The sequence below is a fragment of the Mesoplodon densirostris genome, chromosome 6 (genome assembly GCF_025265405.1).
Source record: "Mesoplodon densirostris isolate mMesDen1 chromosome 6, mMesDen1 primary haplotype, whole genome shotgun sequence".
NCBI lineage: Eukaryota > Metazoa > Chordata > Mammalia > Artiodactyla > Ziphiidae > Mesoplodon > Mesoplodon densirostris.
In genome coordinates, this window is record NC_082666.1 from 45,963,640 (window position 1) to 45,981,766 (window position 18,127).

The 18,127-nt window shown below is 40.8% G+C and overlaps 1 protein-coding gene across 2 annotated transcripts in view; it reads left to right on the top strand.

Annotated features, from left to right (window-relative positions):
* Positions 1–18,127, top strand: part of UBAP2 (ubiquitin associated protein 2) — a 129,168-nt gene that overhangs the window by 35,788 nt on the left and 75,253 nt on the right. For both annotated transcript variants that reach the window (XM_060101809.1, XM_060101810.1), the window contains exon 2: positions 2,962–3,101. In XM_060101809.1, coding sequence (XP_059957792.1) covers positions 3,003–3,101 — 99 coding nt within the window. In that variant the 5' untranslated portion in view covers positions 2,962–3,002. The remainder of the gene's footprint in view (positions 1–2,961; positions 3,102–18,127) is intronic.

Sequence of the window (18,127 nt, forward strand, 5' to 3'; positions counted from 1 at the left end):
GGGCTTGAACCCTTGTCCCCTGCATTAGCAGGCGGATTCTTAACCAACAGGGAAGTCCCTAACCATTTTTAAAGTGTACTTTTTTGTGGCATTAAGTACATTCACATGGTTTTGTGACCATCCATCTTCAGAAGTTTTTATGTTTCTTCCTCAGTGGAAACTCCATACCCAGTAAACAGTAACTCCCCATTTCCTCATGCTCCCAGCCTCTGGTAACCACTACTCAACTTTGCCTGTGAAATTGACTATTCCAAGTAACTCATATAAGTAGAGTCATAGGGTATTTGTCCTTTTGTGCCTGGTTTATTTTACTTAGTATAATGTCCTCAAGGTTCATGCATGTTTGTTGCATGCGTCAGAAATTCCTCCCTTTTTAAGGCTAAATAACATTCCTTTGTATGTGTATACACCATATATGCTTATCCTTTCATCTATAGATAGAAACTTGGGTTGCTTCCACTTTTTAGCTACTGTGATTAATACTGCTATGAACATGGGTGTACAACTATCTCTTTGAGACCCTACTTTTAATTTTTTTGGGTGTATACCCAGAAGTGGAATTACTGAATTGACGGTAATTCTACTTTTGATTTTTTTTCTTGAGGACCTACTATACTGGTTTTCCGTAGTGGCTGCACCATTTTACATTCCTACCAGTGGTATTCAAGGATTCCAATTTCTCTGCATCTTCTCCAAAACGTATTTTCTATTTTTAATTTTTTTTATCATAATAGCTATCCTACTGGGTGTGAAGTGTATTTTGTTGTTATAATCGTGTTTTGATGGCATATTATATTTAGTTATATGCTTGGCACTTAGTAGCTCTTCAATAAGTGTTGAGTAAATAAAGGAAAATTAGTCATTTTTGTCTGTTTGGAAGGTTTATTGTTTATAAGTGGTTTTTGCCTTAAGGTTTAGCTTGCTTCTAGACATCACATTCTTTAAACAAAAATTTTTATTTAGTTATTTATTTTTGGCTGCATTGGGTCTTAGTTGAGGCACATGGGACCTTTTGTTGCGGTGCACAGGCTTAGTTGCCCCACAGCCTGTGGGATCTTAGTTCCCTGACCAGAGATCGAACCCATGTCCCCTGCTTTGGAAGGTTGGATTCTTAACCACTGGGCCACCAGGGGAGTCCCCTAGACATCACATTTTGAATTACATTATTGCCGGTAAAATCCAGGCTGGACATAACGTCATCTTTGGGTTCAAATACTAACTGCAAATGGGAAGAGGCAGATAAAACTACATGTAGTACGGGGTTCCCCAACCCCCAGGCCACAGACTGGTACTGGTCCGTGGCCTGTTAGGAACTGGGTTGCGCAGCGAGAGGTGAGCAGCGAGTGAGTGAGCGAAGCTTCATCTATATTTACAGCTGCTCCCCATCGCTTGCATTACCACCTGAGCTCTGCCTCCTGTCAGATCAGCGGTGGCATTAGATTCTCATAGGAGCTCAAACCCTACTGTGCACTGTGCATGTGAGGGATCTAGGTTGCACACTCCTTATGAGAATCTAATGCCTGATGATCTGAGGTTGAGCTGAGGTGGTGATGCTAGCGCTGGGGAGTGGCTGCAAATACAGATTATCATCAGCAGAGAGGTTTGACTGCACAGAGAGCATCATAAATCAGTTGCTTGCAGACTCCTCTCAAAACCCTATGTGTGAGTGGCAAGTGAAAACAAGCTCAGGGCTCCCACTGATTCTGCATTATGGTGAGTTGTGTAGTTATTTCATTATATATTATAGTGTAATAATAGTAGAAATAAAGTGCCCAATAAGTGTAATGCGCTTGAATCATCCCAAAACCATCCCATCAACACACCCGCCCACCATCCACCGTCTGTGGAAAAATTGTCTTCCAGGAAAATGGTCCCTGGTGCCGAAAAGGTTGGGGACCACTGATGTAGTAGTAACTACATACACTTGTCTCTTGGTATCTGCACAGGATTGGTTCTAGGACCTCCCTCAGATACCAAAATTTCTGGATGCTCATGTCCCTTATAGAAATGGCATAATAGGGACATCCCTGGTGGTCCAGTGGTTAAGACTCTGTGCTTCCATTGCATGGGGCACGGGTTCTATCCCTGGTTGGGGAACGAAGATTCCGCATGCCACATGGCATGGCCAAAAAAAAAAAAGGAAAAAAGAAATGGCATGATATTTCTTGAATATAACCTATACACATCCTCCTGTATACTTTAAATCATCTCTAGGACTTCCCTGGTGGCAGCAGTTAAGAATCCGCCTGCCAATGCAGGGGTCACAGGTTCGATCCCTCTTCCGGGAAGATCCCACATGCCGAGGAGCAGCTAAGCTCGTGGGCCACAACTACTGAGCCTGCGCTCTAGAGCCCACGAGCCACAACTACTGAGTCTGCGTGCCACAATTACTGAAGCCTGCGCACCTAGAGCCCGTGCTCCACAACAAGAGAAGCCACCGCTATGAGAAGCCCGTGCACCACAACTAGGGAAAGCAACGAAGACCCAATGCAGCCAAAAATAAATAAATAAATTTAAAAAAAGGGAAATCATCTCTAGATTACTTATAATACCTAAAATAATGTAAATGCTATATAAATAGTTGCAGTAGTGTGGCAGACTCAAAGTTTTGCTTTTTGAAACTTTCTGAAAAAATTTTTTTCTAATATTTTGCGTGGTTGGTTGAATCTAGATACAGAGGACTGGTTATATAATGGTAAAATAATTGCTGGTTAAAATTGGTGATATTTGATATTTTTGTTTAAAATTGCTATAATCATAAACCATAGGCGTTTAGACTGCTTTAGTAAATTGGCTTAAAAGCTACCAGGAAAATCTAAAATCCTAATGGTTTGTTTCTTGAGAATTTGCATTCTAGAGAACCTTTATGTTTTATCTCAAATTTCTTCCTTATCCCTGAATTTTATCCTTGTCGTTTTCTATAATCTGGAAGTTTTGCTTACTGTGTCTGCTTTCTTTCAGATTTTCTATTTTGTGCATACATTATTTTGTATATACTGTATATGATGACTTCGGTGAGCAGTGACCGGCCCAGAGGTGCTCGGGAAAAGCCACAGATTTCAGCGACACAGGCAACACAACTACAGAAACAAGTGGTACAGGTAAGTTTTTGTGGACTTCTTGTTTGCTTTGTTTAAAATTACAGAAATTAAGGGGGCACATGTGCTTTAATGTTTTTTTTTTTTAGGAAACCTGGGATTTTGAAACTTGTTTTTTAAAAGTAGGTATTATATAATAGGAAAGAGTAGATACTGATTCAGGTAACATGGGATGTTGTTTCTTAACTATTTAATCCTGAACTTTTTCCTCCTACCTGTTAGCACCTAGGCCATCTCCTTTTCTTTATTATTATTATTAAAAAAATTTTTTATTTATTTGGCTGGGCCTGGTCTTAGTTGTGGCTAGCTGGCTCTTAGTTGCGGCATGCAGGATCTAGTTCCCGATCAGAGGTCGAACCCAGGCCCCCCTGCATTGGGAGCGTGGAGTCTTAACCACTGGACCACCAGGGAAGTCCCTTCTTTTCTTTATTATTAATCTAGGTGTGTCCCTGGAATGTAATGTGAAAATCCCAAGTCCCAAGTATATGGAGAAGTAATACTCTGAAATATCTGAATTATAAAAGTTTTTTAAATTTTTTTATTTATTTATTTTTGGCTGCGTTTGGTCTTTGTTGCTGCGCGTGGGCTTTCTCTAGTTGTGGCGAGAGGGGGCTACTCTTTGTTGCAGTGCGTGGGCTTCTCATTGCAGTGGCTTCTCCTGTTGCAGAGCAAGGGCTCTAGGCACGCGGGCTTTAGTAGTTGCAGCTTGCAGGCTCAGTAGTTGTGGCTCGCAGGCTCTAGAGCACAGGCTTAGTAGTGTGGCACACGGGCTTAGTTGCTCTGCGGGATGTGGGATCTTCCCTGACCTGGGCTCGAACCCATGTCCCCTGAATTGACAGGCGGATTCTTAACCACTGCGCCACCTGGGAAGTCCCTGAATTATACAATTTTAAAAAGCTGCCTTTTCTGGGACTTCCTTGGTGGTCTAATGGTTAAGACTGCACTTCCACTGCATGGGGTGTGGGTTCGATACCTGTTCTGGGAACTAAGATCCCACATGCTGCATGGTGTGGCCAAACAAACAAACAAACAAACAAAACCTTCCTTTTCTTTCATGCATCGTTACCTAAGAAGAGTGCTTTAATCTTAGAAAGGCTTTTTTAAAAAAATTAATTAATTAATTTTTGGCTGTGTTGGGTCTTCGTTGCTGCGCGCGGGCTTTCTCTAGTTGTGGTGAGCGGGGGCTACTCTTTGTGGTGCGTGGGCTCCTCATTGTGGTGGCTTCTCTTGTTGAGGAGCACAGGCTCTAGGCATGCGGGCTTCAGTAGTTGTAGCGCACGGACTCAGTAGTTGTGGCACACGGGCTTAGTTGCTCCGCGGCCTGTGGGATCTTCCCGGACCAGGGCTCGAACCCGTGTCCCCTGCATCGGCAGGCGGATTCGCAACCACTGCGCCACCAGGGAAGCCCTATAGGTACTTTTTTTAACAAGTTCCCTGTTGTTGTTAAGGGACATAGAAGATGGAGTCAACTCAGTGGTTGCATCATATCTTCCAGTATAAGGTTAGCCTTGTATTTTGCTGCTATCAACAAACATCTTTTATTTGGTGTTTGCTCCTAAATACACTTACCCTGATAGGTATTTATTCACAACTGACCAAGAAAGACTGGCTATTGTGGGAAAAATTTGGACTTTTTGTATGGAGTAGGCCTTCCCTGTATAGATGAATGCTTAAGAAAATGTTTGTTTCATGAATAGCCTAAATACAAGTTACGAGTAATCATAGGTACAATCCTGCTACAATCAAATATAAATTAAAACATTTTATTTTGTTATTTATCAAATCAGTAAAGATTAAATATTAAAAGTGAATTGTTGAGAATGTAAACTGTCTCCATCTTCCACCCAAATAAAATCCTTGGAATGATTTCCAGAGAATCAAAGTCTCCAGAATGGAGGAAGGAGGGCTCCCTTCCTGCCAAGTGTTGTCCCTAATCGTTTATCCATTGGCCCTTTGGGGATGGCTCATTTTATATAATTAGAAGAAAAAAGCTGCCCACTGAGCTTTGAGAAGGATTCCTAGACCCTTAGATTTCTGATTTTCCTTGTAAAAAAAAAAGTTTTGTGAGAATTTCTCAAAGGAGTATTAGTAAAATTGTCCATGTTCATTTATCCATTAACCCCATTCTGGGAAGTACTTCCTAAGGAAGCAACCTGAAATTGGGGGTGGGGTGCGTGTGCTTCATTCCACAAGATGCTTATCGCCCAATTCTAAATGTGTAATGGTAGTGGTGTACTGCGATACCCTATGGAGGTAGGATGTAAGAGAAAAACCGCTGAGCTCTTTTGAATCTGAATAAACCTGGGTTTGGGACCTAAGTTTACCACTTTACCAATTAGATGTATTACTTAAGTCTCTTTGAACCTCAGTTTAAAAAGAAAAAATGCTTGGAGAGTTAGAGAAAAGTTTCAAGAGTAGTGTACATAATTCCCGAATATCCTTCTTCCAGATCCCCCCAGATTTAACATATTTACCATGTTTACTAATTTATCCTTTTCTCTGTCCTTCTACAAAGGAGAAACTACACACAGCTTTTCCCCTGAACCTTTGGAGAATAAGTTGCAGATATGGTGCATCTTTACCCCTAAATACTTTAGTGTGTATATTTTAAAAAACAAGGATCTTATTTTACGTAATCACAGTACAGTTATCAAAAATCAAGATATCAGCTCATCTAATGTAACCTGTGCATTGTATTCATATTTTCCGGATTGTCCCAATAGTGTCCTTTTTAGCTAATTAAGTCCTTGATCATACATTGTATTCAGGTGTCAATTCTTTTTAGTCTCTTTTTTTAAAATAAATTTATTTATATATTTATTTAATTTATTTGGCTGTGTTGGGTGTTCGTTGCTGTGCGTGAGCTTACTCTAGTTGCAGGGAGCGGGGGCTACACTTCGTGGGCTTTCTTTAGTTGCAGCAAGCAGGGGCTACGCTTTGTTGCAGTGTGCGGGCTTCTCATTGCGGTGGCTTCTCTTGTTGCGGAGTACGGGCTCTAGGTGCACGGGCTTCAGTAGTTGTGGCACGTGGGCTCTAGATCGCAGGCTCAGTAGTTGTGGCTCATGGGCTTAGTTGCCCTGCTGCATGTGGGATCTTCCTAGACCAGGGCTCGAACCTGTGTCCCCTGCATTGGCAGGTGGATTCTTAAGCACTGCACCACCAGGGAAGTCCCTTTTTTAGTCTCTTTTAATGTGGTCTCCGTTTCATGACATTGATGTATTTGAAGAATATAGGCCATTTATTTTGTAGAATGTCTCCCAATTTCAGGTTGTGTGATATTTCCTCATGATGAGAGGGGGGTTATGCATTTTTGGTAGAAATACCACAGAAATGATGATCTTTTTTTAAAATTAATTTAATTTTGGCTGCGTTGGGTCTTCGTTGCTGTGTGTGAACTTTTCTATAGTTGCAGCGAGCGGGGGCTGCTCTTCGTTGTGGTGCGTGGGCTTCTCATTGTGGTGGCTTCTCTTGTTGTGGAGCACAGGCTATAGGGCGTGCGGGCTCAGTGGTTTTGGTGCACGGGCTTAGTTGCTCCGTGGCACGTGGGATCTTCCCAGACCAGGGCTCGAACCCATGTCCCCTGCATTGGCAGGCAGATTCTTAACCACTGCGCCACCAGGGAAGTCCTGATGATCTGTTCTTAATGCATCATATTATGACGTATAGGACATAGGTTTGTCTTATAAACTCGTAATCAGTTTTGTCATTTGATTTTCTAGTATAATGTGGGGAGATAAAAAAACTCTGGTTTTTAAAAATGTAAAATGAAGTATGGTAATATTGAACTTAAAAATAAAAGTTATTTTATGAGCAAAAATGGGCTTATTTGGGAATAGCAGAGAATTGCAATTCAGAGCAAGCAAGCCATGGCAAAAACCATAGGCAAGGGACTTCCTTGGTGGTCCAGTGGTAGAAAATCTGCCTTCCTATGCAGGGGATGCAGGTTTGATCCCTGGTCTGGGAACTAAGATCCCACATGCCACGGGGCAACTGAGCCCGCATGCTGCAAACTACAGAGCCCACGTGCTCTGGAGCCCGCGCCACAATCAGAGAAGAGAAAGCCCTCATGCCATAACTAGAGAGAAGCCCGCGCACCGCAATGAAGAGCCCACGCGCCGCAGTGAAAGATCCCGCATGCCTCAACGAAGATCCTGCGTGCCACAAGTAAGACCCGACACAGCCAAAAAAATAAAGAAAAACAAAATAAAAACAACCAAGGGCGAGTCCCAGGAACAGGAACCTTATTTTATAGAGAAAGAGGAAGTTGGGAGGGGTTGTTTGGAGCAAGTCCATTAGAGAAAAGTGAGGTTCAGGGTAATAAGGGTTTCCCATTAGCTGAGTTGCTGGAGTAGTTGATTTCTTGTAGGGATGCAGTGTACATATTTTCCCAATGGGGCCTGCAATGATAGTTTTTCCTGTAACTGACCACTAGTGGTACTGCATGAGAGCTTCCCCTTCTGGCCTCCTGATTCCATTTTAGCGAGGTTTCCCATTATTATTCTCACAATATTTACTTTGCAGGATGGTTGGAAGGAATTAGAAATTGCATAAGTTGTGTTCAGGAAATGGGAGCTTTTATTGTATATTCCACATAAGTTATGAAGTGATTATAATATTTGAAATTTTGATGGAAAAGGCCCGGTTATTGAAAGGACCCAATATTATAGCACAGCTGTTAAAACATTTAAGAAAAAAGACTAGTAGGCTGTATTAATAATGCTTATCTTTGGATGGTGGGCATAAGGATGATTAAAACCAAAAAATCCTACTTCATTAAATTTTCCAAATTTACTGGGTGACAGATCCATACAAAACATTTGGCTCCACTAGAAAAGCTATGAACACATTCTTCATTGTGAAAGTAGCTTTAGCTCCTATGAGCCAAGTGAATGAAAGAGAGATCCAGAGAAAGAGAGTTATTAATGCTATTTTTCTTGGCAAGAATTTTTTTCCACTTGACAGTTGTATGGTGGATGTCACTAATGTTTGTTGTAGGGGAGGGTGTATAACCTTGTTAACTTACCCCTTGATTCTGCTTCTTCCTCTGATTTCACAAGCTGTACAGATCTCTTGACACATTCTAGAGCTCAGCCTGGCAACTTGCCTATCATACTCTAATTTGTTTGGTGCTTTGTTTTTCCAATATTTAAAGTAATTTTCTCTGGACTAGGTCAGTCAGCAAAGAAAAAAAATATTTAAAGTTCTGATTTAAAACGTTTTATATTTCATCACTGTGCTATGCTAGTATTGCAATACTGTACTTGTTAAACCACTGTCAAGTGCATCAGCTGTGCTTTCAGAAGTTATGTCTAGATGGTCTGTAATCTCTTAGGAATAAAACAGATGATATCACTGAAGAGAAATGCAAAGAATCACAGTATTTAAGCTGAAAAAGCTAGTCTGAATAAATTAGTAATTGGTATTTACCTTACATATGGTAATGAATAGTGACTTCACGGTTAGAAATAGTGGGCGCAACAGAAGCAGCCGCATAGCACAGGGAGATCAACTCGGTGCTTTGTGACCAGCTAGAGGGGTGGGATAGGGAGGGTGGGAGGGAGACACAAGAGGGAGGAGATATGGGGATGTATGTTTATGTATAGCTGATTCACTTTGTTATAAAGCAGAAACTAACACACCATTGTAAAGCAATTATACTCCAATAAAGATGTTAAAAAAATAAAATAAAATGAAAATAAATATGTAGAAGCCCTAGACTGTTGTCTACAGCAAAATGCTGTTGGTAATAACTATTCTGCTTATAATCTTTACTGGAAGTCTGTCAACTTGAGTGTTTTTCTTATTAATATTTTATAAGATAATAGAACTGGGGCGCTTTCTTTGTTTCTATAACTTGTATACATTTAGGAAGCACAGGCAATTCTCTGGCAGTTTTTAAGTTTAAATATTGCTGCCTTTAGAGCTATTATTGTAGTTATCTTCCCCTTTGCCCTATTACTTTTTTTTTTTTTTTTTTGCGGTATGCGGGCCTCTCACTGTTGTGGCCTCTCCCGTTGTGGAGCACAGGCTCCGGACGCACAGGCTCAGCGGCCATGGCTCACGGGCCTAGCTGCTCCGCAGCATGTGGGATCTTCCTGGACCGGGGCACGAACCCGTGTCCCCTGCATCGGCAGGCGGACTCTCAACCACTGCGCCACCAGGGAAGCCCTGACCTATTACTTTTAATTGATCCTACATCCCTTTTCAGAAAGATATTACAGCCAGAGTCCCTGGCTTTGGTGTATCTTATACCCTGTGAAATTCCTTTTTTGTTTTTGTTTTTGCTTTTTGCGGTACGCGGGCCTCTCACTGTTGTGGCCTCTCCCGTTGCGGAGCACAGGCTCCGGATGTGCAGGCTCAGCGGCCATGGCTCATGGGCCCAGCCGCTCCGCGGCATGTGGATCTTCGCAGACCGGGGCACGAACCCGTGTCCCCTGCATCGGCAGGCAGACTCTCAACCACTGCGCCACCAGGGAAGCCCTGCCCTATTACTTTTAATTGAAACTACATCCCTTTTCAGAAAGATATTACAGCCAGAGTCCCTGGCTTTGGTATATCTTACACTCTGAAATTTCTATATGCCATATTTTCTGTGTGAGAAGTCTTGAACCAGGCACATTCTGCTAATAAACATCACACAGTGAGTGAGTGAATTTCTACAACTGGTTTGCAGTTCACTTTCTTGGATTTTTTCCCATTTATTATATATGTGTGTGTGTGTGTGTGTGTGTATTTTTTTAATTGAAGTACAGTTGATTTACACATTGTTAGTTTCATGTGTACAGCAGAGTGATTCAGTTTTATATATATATTTTTTTTTTTTCAGATTATTGTCCATTATAGGTTATTATATCAAATACAGTTCCCTTTTTCTTGCAGTAAATCCTTGTTGCTTAACTCTTTTCTGTAGAGTAGTTTGTATCTGTTAATCCCATACTCCTCTAATTTATCCCTCCTCTGCTTTCTTTCCCCTTTGGTAACTATAAGTTTGTTTTCTATGTCTGTGAGTCTGTTTCTGTTTTGTATATCGATTCATTGCTATTATTTTTTATTTTACTGGTTGATTGACTGATTTATTGATTGATTGCTGCACTGCGTGGCATGCGGAACTTCCCTGATCAGGGATTGAACCCACACCTCCTGCAGTGGAAGTGTGGAGTCTTAACAGCTGGACCACCAGGGAAGTCTGGTATTATTTTTTAGATTCCATATATAAGTGATATCATATAATACTTGTCTTTCTCTGTCTTTGTTTATATTTTTTATTTTAGCTCCTGTTTAACATCTGTTTTCCCCTTCTTTTCCTTTGCTTCTCCCTCCCTCCCTCCCTCCCTCCCTCCCTCTCTCCCTTCCTCTCTCCCTCCCTCCCTTCCTCCCTCCCTCCCTCCCTCCCTCTCTCCCTTCCTCTCTCCCTCCCTCCCTTCCTTCCTCCCTCCCTCCCTCCCTTCCTTCATTCTTCGTTGGGTCTTCATTGCTGCATGTGGTCTTTAGTTGCAGCAAGTGGGGGCTACTCTTCGTTGCTGTGTGCGGGCTTCTCATTGCTGTGGCTTCTCTTGTTGTGGAGCACAGGCTCTACGTGCGTGGGCTTCAGTAGTTGTGGCACATGGGCTCAGTAGTTGTGGCTCGCGGGCTCTAGAGCGCAGGCTCAGTAGTTGTGGTGCATGGGCTTAGCTGCTCCACGGCATGTGGGATCTTCCTGGACCAGGGGTCGAACTTGTGTCCTCTGCATTGGCAGGCGGATTCTTAAGCACTGCGCCACCAGGGAAGTCCCTTGCCCTTTCTTTTTGACCTTCTTCCAGACCTCTTTTTCTGATCTGAAATTTTTCCCCCCTAACATTTTATTATGAAAATGTTCAGATATAACAAGAAGCTGAAAGAGTTGTACAGCAAACATCCATACACTCACAGTTACCTTTTTTGCTGTATTTGTTTTACCACCTCTGACTAGCTATCCATCATGCTATCTTATTTTTTTTGATGCATTTCAAAGTGAAGACATCAATATACTTTACCCATGAACACTTTAGCTTATATATCATTAACTAGAGTTTAATATTTATCTAGGTTTCTCTTTCTTTTATATGTGCAATTTACATACAGACATTTTAAGTGTATCAGATCATTTTTTGTAGGATGCGTATACTTCTGTAGCCCAGTCTCTTATCAAGATACAGAATATCACCCTCATCCCAGAAAGTTCTGCTCATTTTATTTTTCAAAAACATAATTTTTATTTTATATTTATTAATTATTTGTTTATTAATTTTGGCTGTGCTGGGTCTGAGTTGTAGCATGCGTGATCTTTAGTTACGGCATGCCGGCTCTAGTTGCGGCATGCGAACTCTTAGTTGCAGCATGTGGGATCTAGTTCCCTGACCAGGGATCGAACTCAGCCCCCTACATGGGGAGTGCAGAGTCTTACCTACTGGACCACTGGGGAAGTCCCTTATTTTGTTTTCTTGGTACAGACACCTGCTTTAGAGTTCTGGTGATTTTCTTAATGTACCGTTGACTGCTTTCCACCTTGCCCGGAACTCTCATTTCCATATTTCTCTGTGCCTCTTTTCATTTGATTCTCGAAGGTTTCCTATGACTAATGCAGACTGGGTTCTCCCAGTTCTTGTACATGTTGTAGTCACTTTTCTCAGTCTTCAAGTGTAAAGTGACAGAAGAAACATCTCCTTTTACATTCCTTCCTTCTTGTGGCCACACTAGCCTAGACTGTCAAGACTGCATTCTTAGACTGTTCAAATAGCTTCTTCCCTTGTTGGGAGGCAGCATGATTGATATACTGGATACTACACACCTCTGGTAGTTAGGAGGTTTGTGCCAGTAACACCCAGCATAAAGCGTGAGTAAATTACTTAGGGGCACAGTATGGAGTTGAACTGTGTTACTACCTCTTAAGATCTTTCTAGCGATAAAACAGAAGCTCTACTTTATGATTTAATAATTTTTATAATAGGAACTTTTTGATTTTATAGAAAGATAATGCTTCATGGATGAATAGTTTCATGATGGTTATTTACCAAATTGCTGTTGACCCTATCCTGTATAATACTTTTAATGTGTTTTTCTCAAGTTTTGGCATTTTTCTGAGAGACAGAGTGTGTGTCTGTGTGTACTAATATTTTAAAGCTGTAAGAATTAGTTCATGCATATATTCTACTTTCCTTGTTTAATTGCCTAAGAACTTTCCCTGTCTAATTGCATTGATCAGACTCTTCAGTACAAACGGCTGGAACAGACATCCTTATTTTGTTCTTGATCTTAGGAGGAAAGCTTTCAGTTGTCTTTCACCATTAAGTAGAATGTTAAATTGTAGGGTTTTTTTTTTTTTTTTTTTTAATTAATTAGTTTATTTATTTTTGCTGTGTTGGTTCTTCGTTTCTGTGCGAGGGCTTTCTCCAGTTGTGGCAAGTGGGGGCGGGCCACTCTTCATCGCGGTGCGCGGGCCTCTCACTATCGTGGCCTCTCTTGTTGTGGAGTACAGGCTCCAGACGCGCAGGCTCAGTAGTTGTGGCTCACGGGCCTAGTTGCTCCGCGACATGTGGGATCTTCCCAGACCAGGGCTCGAACCCGTGTCCCCTGCATTAGCAGGCAGATTCTCAACCACTGCGCCACCAGGGAAGCCCAAATTGTAGGTTTTTAAAGTTGACTTTATTAGGTTGAGGAAGTTCCCTTCTATTTCTGATTTGTTGGGGTTTTTTTTGTTTGTTTATCCTAAAAGGGTATTGGATCTTATCAAATTCTTTTTCTGTGTCTACTGAAATAATTGTGGGTTTTGTCTGTTATTCTATTAATATGGTATATTACGTTAAGATGTTAAACAACCTTGCGTTCTTAGGATAAACTTAACTTGGTCATGGTACATATTGGTAAGTTGCCGGTATGGTAAGGTTTGCTAGGATTTTGTGGGGGGATATTTTTCTCTAGTTGTCTTTTCTTGTGATGTCTTTGCTTTTGGTATCAGGGTAATACTGGCCACATAGAATGAGTTAGAAAATGTTCCCTTCTCTATTTTTTCGGGAAAGTTTGTGAAAAATTGGTGATTGATGTTCTTTCATTGTTTGGTAGAATTTACCAGTGAAGCTATCTGGGCCTGGGTTTTTCTTTCTGGGAACTTCTTTGATGACAAATTCAATCACTTGTTAACAGATTTTCAGTTCTTCTTGAGTCAGTTTCAGTAGTTTGTGTCTTTTTAGGAATTTGCCTTTTTAGACAAAATTGTTGATTTTTGTCTCGGTTGTCCAGCTTGATGGCATACACTTGTTCATGGTTATTTTCTTATAATCCTTTTTATTCCTCTAAAGTTTGTAGTGATGTTCCCTATTTCATTCCTAATTTTAATAACTTGAGGCTTCTCTCTCTTTTCTTGGTTGTTCTAGCTAAAAGGTTTGTCAATTTTGTTGATTTTTCTCTTCTTTATTTCATTTATTTCTACTGTAGTTTCTATTATTTCTTTCTTTAAAAAACTGTTTTGGAATTAGTGTTTTGGAAGATTTGCCGAAAAGTTGGAAAATGATACAGAGGTCTCTACAACATTTACCAATCTTCCCTTAATGCTAACATTTTATATCAAATGTTGGCAAACTTTTCCCAGAAAGGGTCAGATGGCAAGTATTTTATGCTCTGCGGGCCACACACAATCTCTGTTGCATGTTCCTTCTTTGTTTTTGTTGTATTACAACATTTTTAAAAAAATTTATTTATGTTTGGCTGTGTTCGGTCTTAGTTGCAGCACGCAGGGCATGAGGGATATTTTGTTGCAGCACGCAGGCTCTTCAGTGTAGCGTGCGGGCTTCTCTCTAGTTGTGGCTTGTGGGTTTTCTCTAGTTGAGGTGCGTAGGTTCCAGTGTGTGTGGGCTCTGTAGTTTGCGACATGCAGGCTCTCTAGTTGAGGCGCCTGAGCTCAGTAGTTGTGGCGTGTGGGCTTAGTTGCCCTATGGCATGTGGGATCTTAGTTCCCCGACCAGGGATCGAACCCGTGTCCCTTGCATTGGAAGGCAGATTCTTTACCACTGGACCACCAGGGAAGTCCCTACAACATTTAAAAAATTTTAAAACCTTTCTTAGCTGGCACACCATACAAAAATCAGATCTTAGGCTATAGTTTACTAACTTCTGTCTTATATAATTATTTGTCAAGAGTAAGATAATAACATTGGCACAATATTATTAAATTAATACAGTCTTCATTTGGGTTTCCCTAGTTTTTCCACTAAGGTCTCTCTTCTTTCTTGTTTTAAATATTTATTAATTTATTTGGCTGAGTCAGGTCTTAGTTGTGGCACACGGGATCTTACTTGTGGCATGTGGGATCTTTCTGTTGCAGTGCATGAGCTTAGTTGCCCCACGGCATGTGGGATCTTAGTTCCCTGACCAGAGATTGAACCTGCGTCTTGTGCATTGGAAGGCAGATTCTTAACCACTGGACCACCAAGGAAGTCCCAAGTTCTCTTTTCTGTTCCAGGATTTGTTTTCATGTCTCCTTAGACTCTTCTGATCTGCAACAGTTTTTCAGTCTTTCCTTGTTTTTCATGACCATTGCACATTTGAAGAGTATATTTATAGGTTTTTAAAGTAATTACTTGGTTACCTATCATCCTCCAAAGGTGAATAATTAGTATTATATATATTATTATGAACCTATGAATTTAAACATTTGAAGGGTTTCAGTTATTTCTAGTTATTACCCTTTTTGAAGTTGAAATTATCCTGTCTTTGGCCAGGTCTCTTCAGATTGGCTACTGAGGTCTTTTTGACTTTCTAGTAATCTTTGATGGTTTCTTCATAAACTGGTATGATGAGTTATTCCAGACTTATCTTGTATAATTCCTGCTGTGTACCTAGATCAGACATTGCTCTAAGGAATCCTGGCATCTTTTAGTAGGAAGTGGCACTTAGAGACCTCAATCTGGTAACTGATGTTTATTGTTACTGGGTTTGTCATTGTTTATAGTTCACTCCAGTGGAGAGAGTTAAAAGTAAAATGCCTCATGAGTTAGTAATGCTGATAGTTCAAATTCAGGACTACAGGATTTTCACTTCTTTTATATTACACTTCTGATCACTTTTGATCACTTCTACACTGAGAATACTAGTTTCTTCAGAAACAGGGGATGGTATAATTATATATATATACATATTTTTTTAATTTAAGTTTTTTGGCTGCATTGGGTCTTCATTGCTGCATGTGGGCTTTCTCTAGTTGGGGCGAGTGGGGGCTACTCTTTGTTGCGGTGCACAGGCTTCTCATTGCGGCGGCTTCTCTTGTTGCGGAGCACGGGCTCTAGGCACGCGGGCTTCAGTAGTTGTGGCTCGCGGGCGCTAGAGCACAGGCTCAGTAGTTGTGGCGCATGGGCTTAGTTACTCCACGGCATGTGGGATCTTCCTGGACCAGGGCTCGAACCCATGTCCCCTGCATTGGCAGGCGGATTCTTAACCACTGCGCCACCAGGGGAGTCCTGATATAAATGTTTACATCCTTTGCTGGAGCAACAACGTGTGTATCAGTCTCCGATTCTGTAAAAATTTTCTGAATTTAGGATTTTAAACTTTAAACTTTATCTTGAAGTCAGTTGATAGAACAAATGTCTAACTGAATAGTTTCTGCTGACTTGAAATTTTAAGGAAACTGCTTCGTTTATTTGCTTCAGCTCCTTTTGTGGTAGCTTTTAAACTGATAGTAACTTGCAGGATGATCACACTTGCACATCTGAGGGCCTTGGTCTTTATTAGTATTGGTGAAAATTATTCATCAACCAAGAGGCACTCTGTGTATGGACCTGGGAAGTAAGTGTCTACAATTCTTTGACACAAACAGGGATCTCATAGCCATCCTTGTTTTTGCTGTTTGCTGTCTCATAATGTGACTGGGGAACCATTGTCAGCTGTCATTCCATTATGTCATGACAGAGCCAGCGTTTTTGGTTATCTAGAATATGTTAGTCACTCTGCTGGAAGTCAGTAACTTGTTATCTGCTTTCTTTTATGATGGTTACTATTTGGTTTTTCACTGTGACAGCCTTAATACAAGACCGCCTCCATTAATAGCCTTCAAAGCATATTTTATTTGATAGAGGTGGTCCTCAAGTGAAAAAATGATGTGGCTGCTAATGCCAGCCTGAAGGACAGATTGGTGCACCACCGCTCCAGGGTACAGCCTTTGGTACCCATGGCACCTGAATCAGCCGATAAGCTCCATCTGAAACTTGTAAGATTCCCCCTCTACCCCTCTTTAAATATTATACTGTATCTACATACCCTATTCATGTGCCCATACTATACTTTCTCCATTTGAGACATCATTTAGTTTTAGTTTTACTTCATTTAGTTTTACTTCAATAAGTATATGCTTAATAGTCACCATTAATACTTAGGTCAGTATCTCTAGTCATTTTGGTTCTTTGAAGCCAATGCTGTTATTGATTCCTCGGGAAAGGCTCATGAGAATAACAGTCCCTGTTTTCTTCCGTGCTGGTAACAATTTATGCCCTTTCTGTTGAGCATAAAGTCAGTTTTGCTCTCTATAAATGCTAGGCTCATATTTTCTTTCCTTGAGTATCTTAAAATGTTACGTAATTTTCTTTTTGCATAAAGCACTGCTTTTTTTTTTTTTTTGTGGTATGCGGGCCTCTCACTGTTGTGGCCTCCCCCGTTGCGGAGCACAGGCTCCGGATGCGCAGGCCCAGCGGCCATGGCTCACGGGCCCAGCCGCTCCGCGGCATATGGGATCCCCCCAGACCGGGGCACGAACCCGTATCCCCTGCATCGGCAGGCGGACTCTCAACCACTGCGCCACCAGGGAGGCCCTAAAGCACTGCTTTTGACAAGTTTAATGACACGCTGATTTCTTTCCCTTGTAAGTCTTTTGTCATTTCTGCCTACATGCACGATGGATATTTTTAGAGTCCAGATATTTTACTAGAAAATTTCTCAGTATGGGTTGTTATGGGTTGATGTTCTTAAGTATGGTTTGTTTTCTTTCACAAATTTGAATAGTATTCTATTTGCTTTCCAGACATTTTTCTTGAATTTTAGCTTTAAACATTTGTACTGTTCTCTTTCTGTCCTTGTCTCCTTCAGAGACTTGTATTCTCCACAGATTCAGGTTGAGTTGTCTTTTGCCTACATTCAACATTTGACACTTTCTTTCTACCATTCTTTTATCTTTTCTTTTTCCTTTTTTAAATTTCTTTTTTACTTAAAGTATTTTTCCTCTTTCACCTTTTATTTCTCTTGTAGCATTAACTGTTAAGTTTATTTTTGTGTTCCTTCTATTTTAGTCTTCATTTTCATTTCTGAATTAGAAAAACTTAGACATAAAATGTTATTCTTTTATGTCTTTATTGTTTTCTTCATGCTCAGTCTTTTAGTGCATTTTGAAACAGAAGATAGCAGTTTTGATTTTTTCCCATGGCACCTTTTTTGGTGTACTGTCATTGGTTATGGGGGGTATTATCCTGCTAATATTCTTTTTCTCTTATAGTAACTTTGTATGGGATTTGACCTTTAATTTTCTATTGCTCATTTTTATGTGAAATGAGTCTTCTTGGACTTTTACATGGCAACATGGCTCAGAGTGGCTTTTCTAATTTCATAGTGTTTCCTCTTTTTCTGTGTAATTATGTTGGCTTGCTTTCTGAGATTTTCTGTCTTTGTTCTCCTCCCCCAGTGTGGACTGTTTTAGATTTTTCTATATATGTGGCCCAGTTTTGATTTTACTCCCAGTATTTTCTCTTGATGGGAACCTTAGCTGGTTAGTTTCAGTAGTTTATGATGGTGACTACCCCAGCCTATTTAAACCTTTCTGCAATCCTAGCACATAGTTTGCTGTTGGAGTTGTCAAAACCCTACAGTGCCAGGTGCTGTGCTTAAATTGGCCCACCTTACTTTCCAGTAAATGCCTCTTGGCTACTTGGGGTTTTCCTGTTCTTAGACCAGTCAGACACCCCAGTGCTGGCCTCTGCCACAATTATTACCATGCAGATCTTGTATCTGTTGTTTTTTCTTTTCCTGTTTGTATT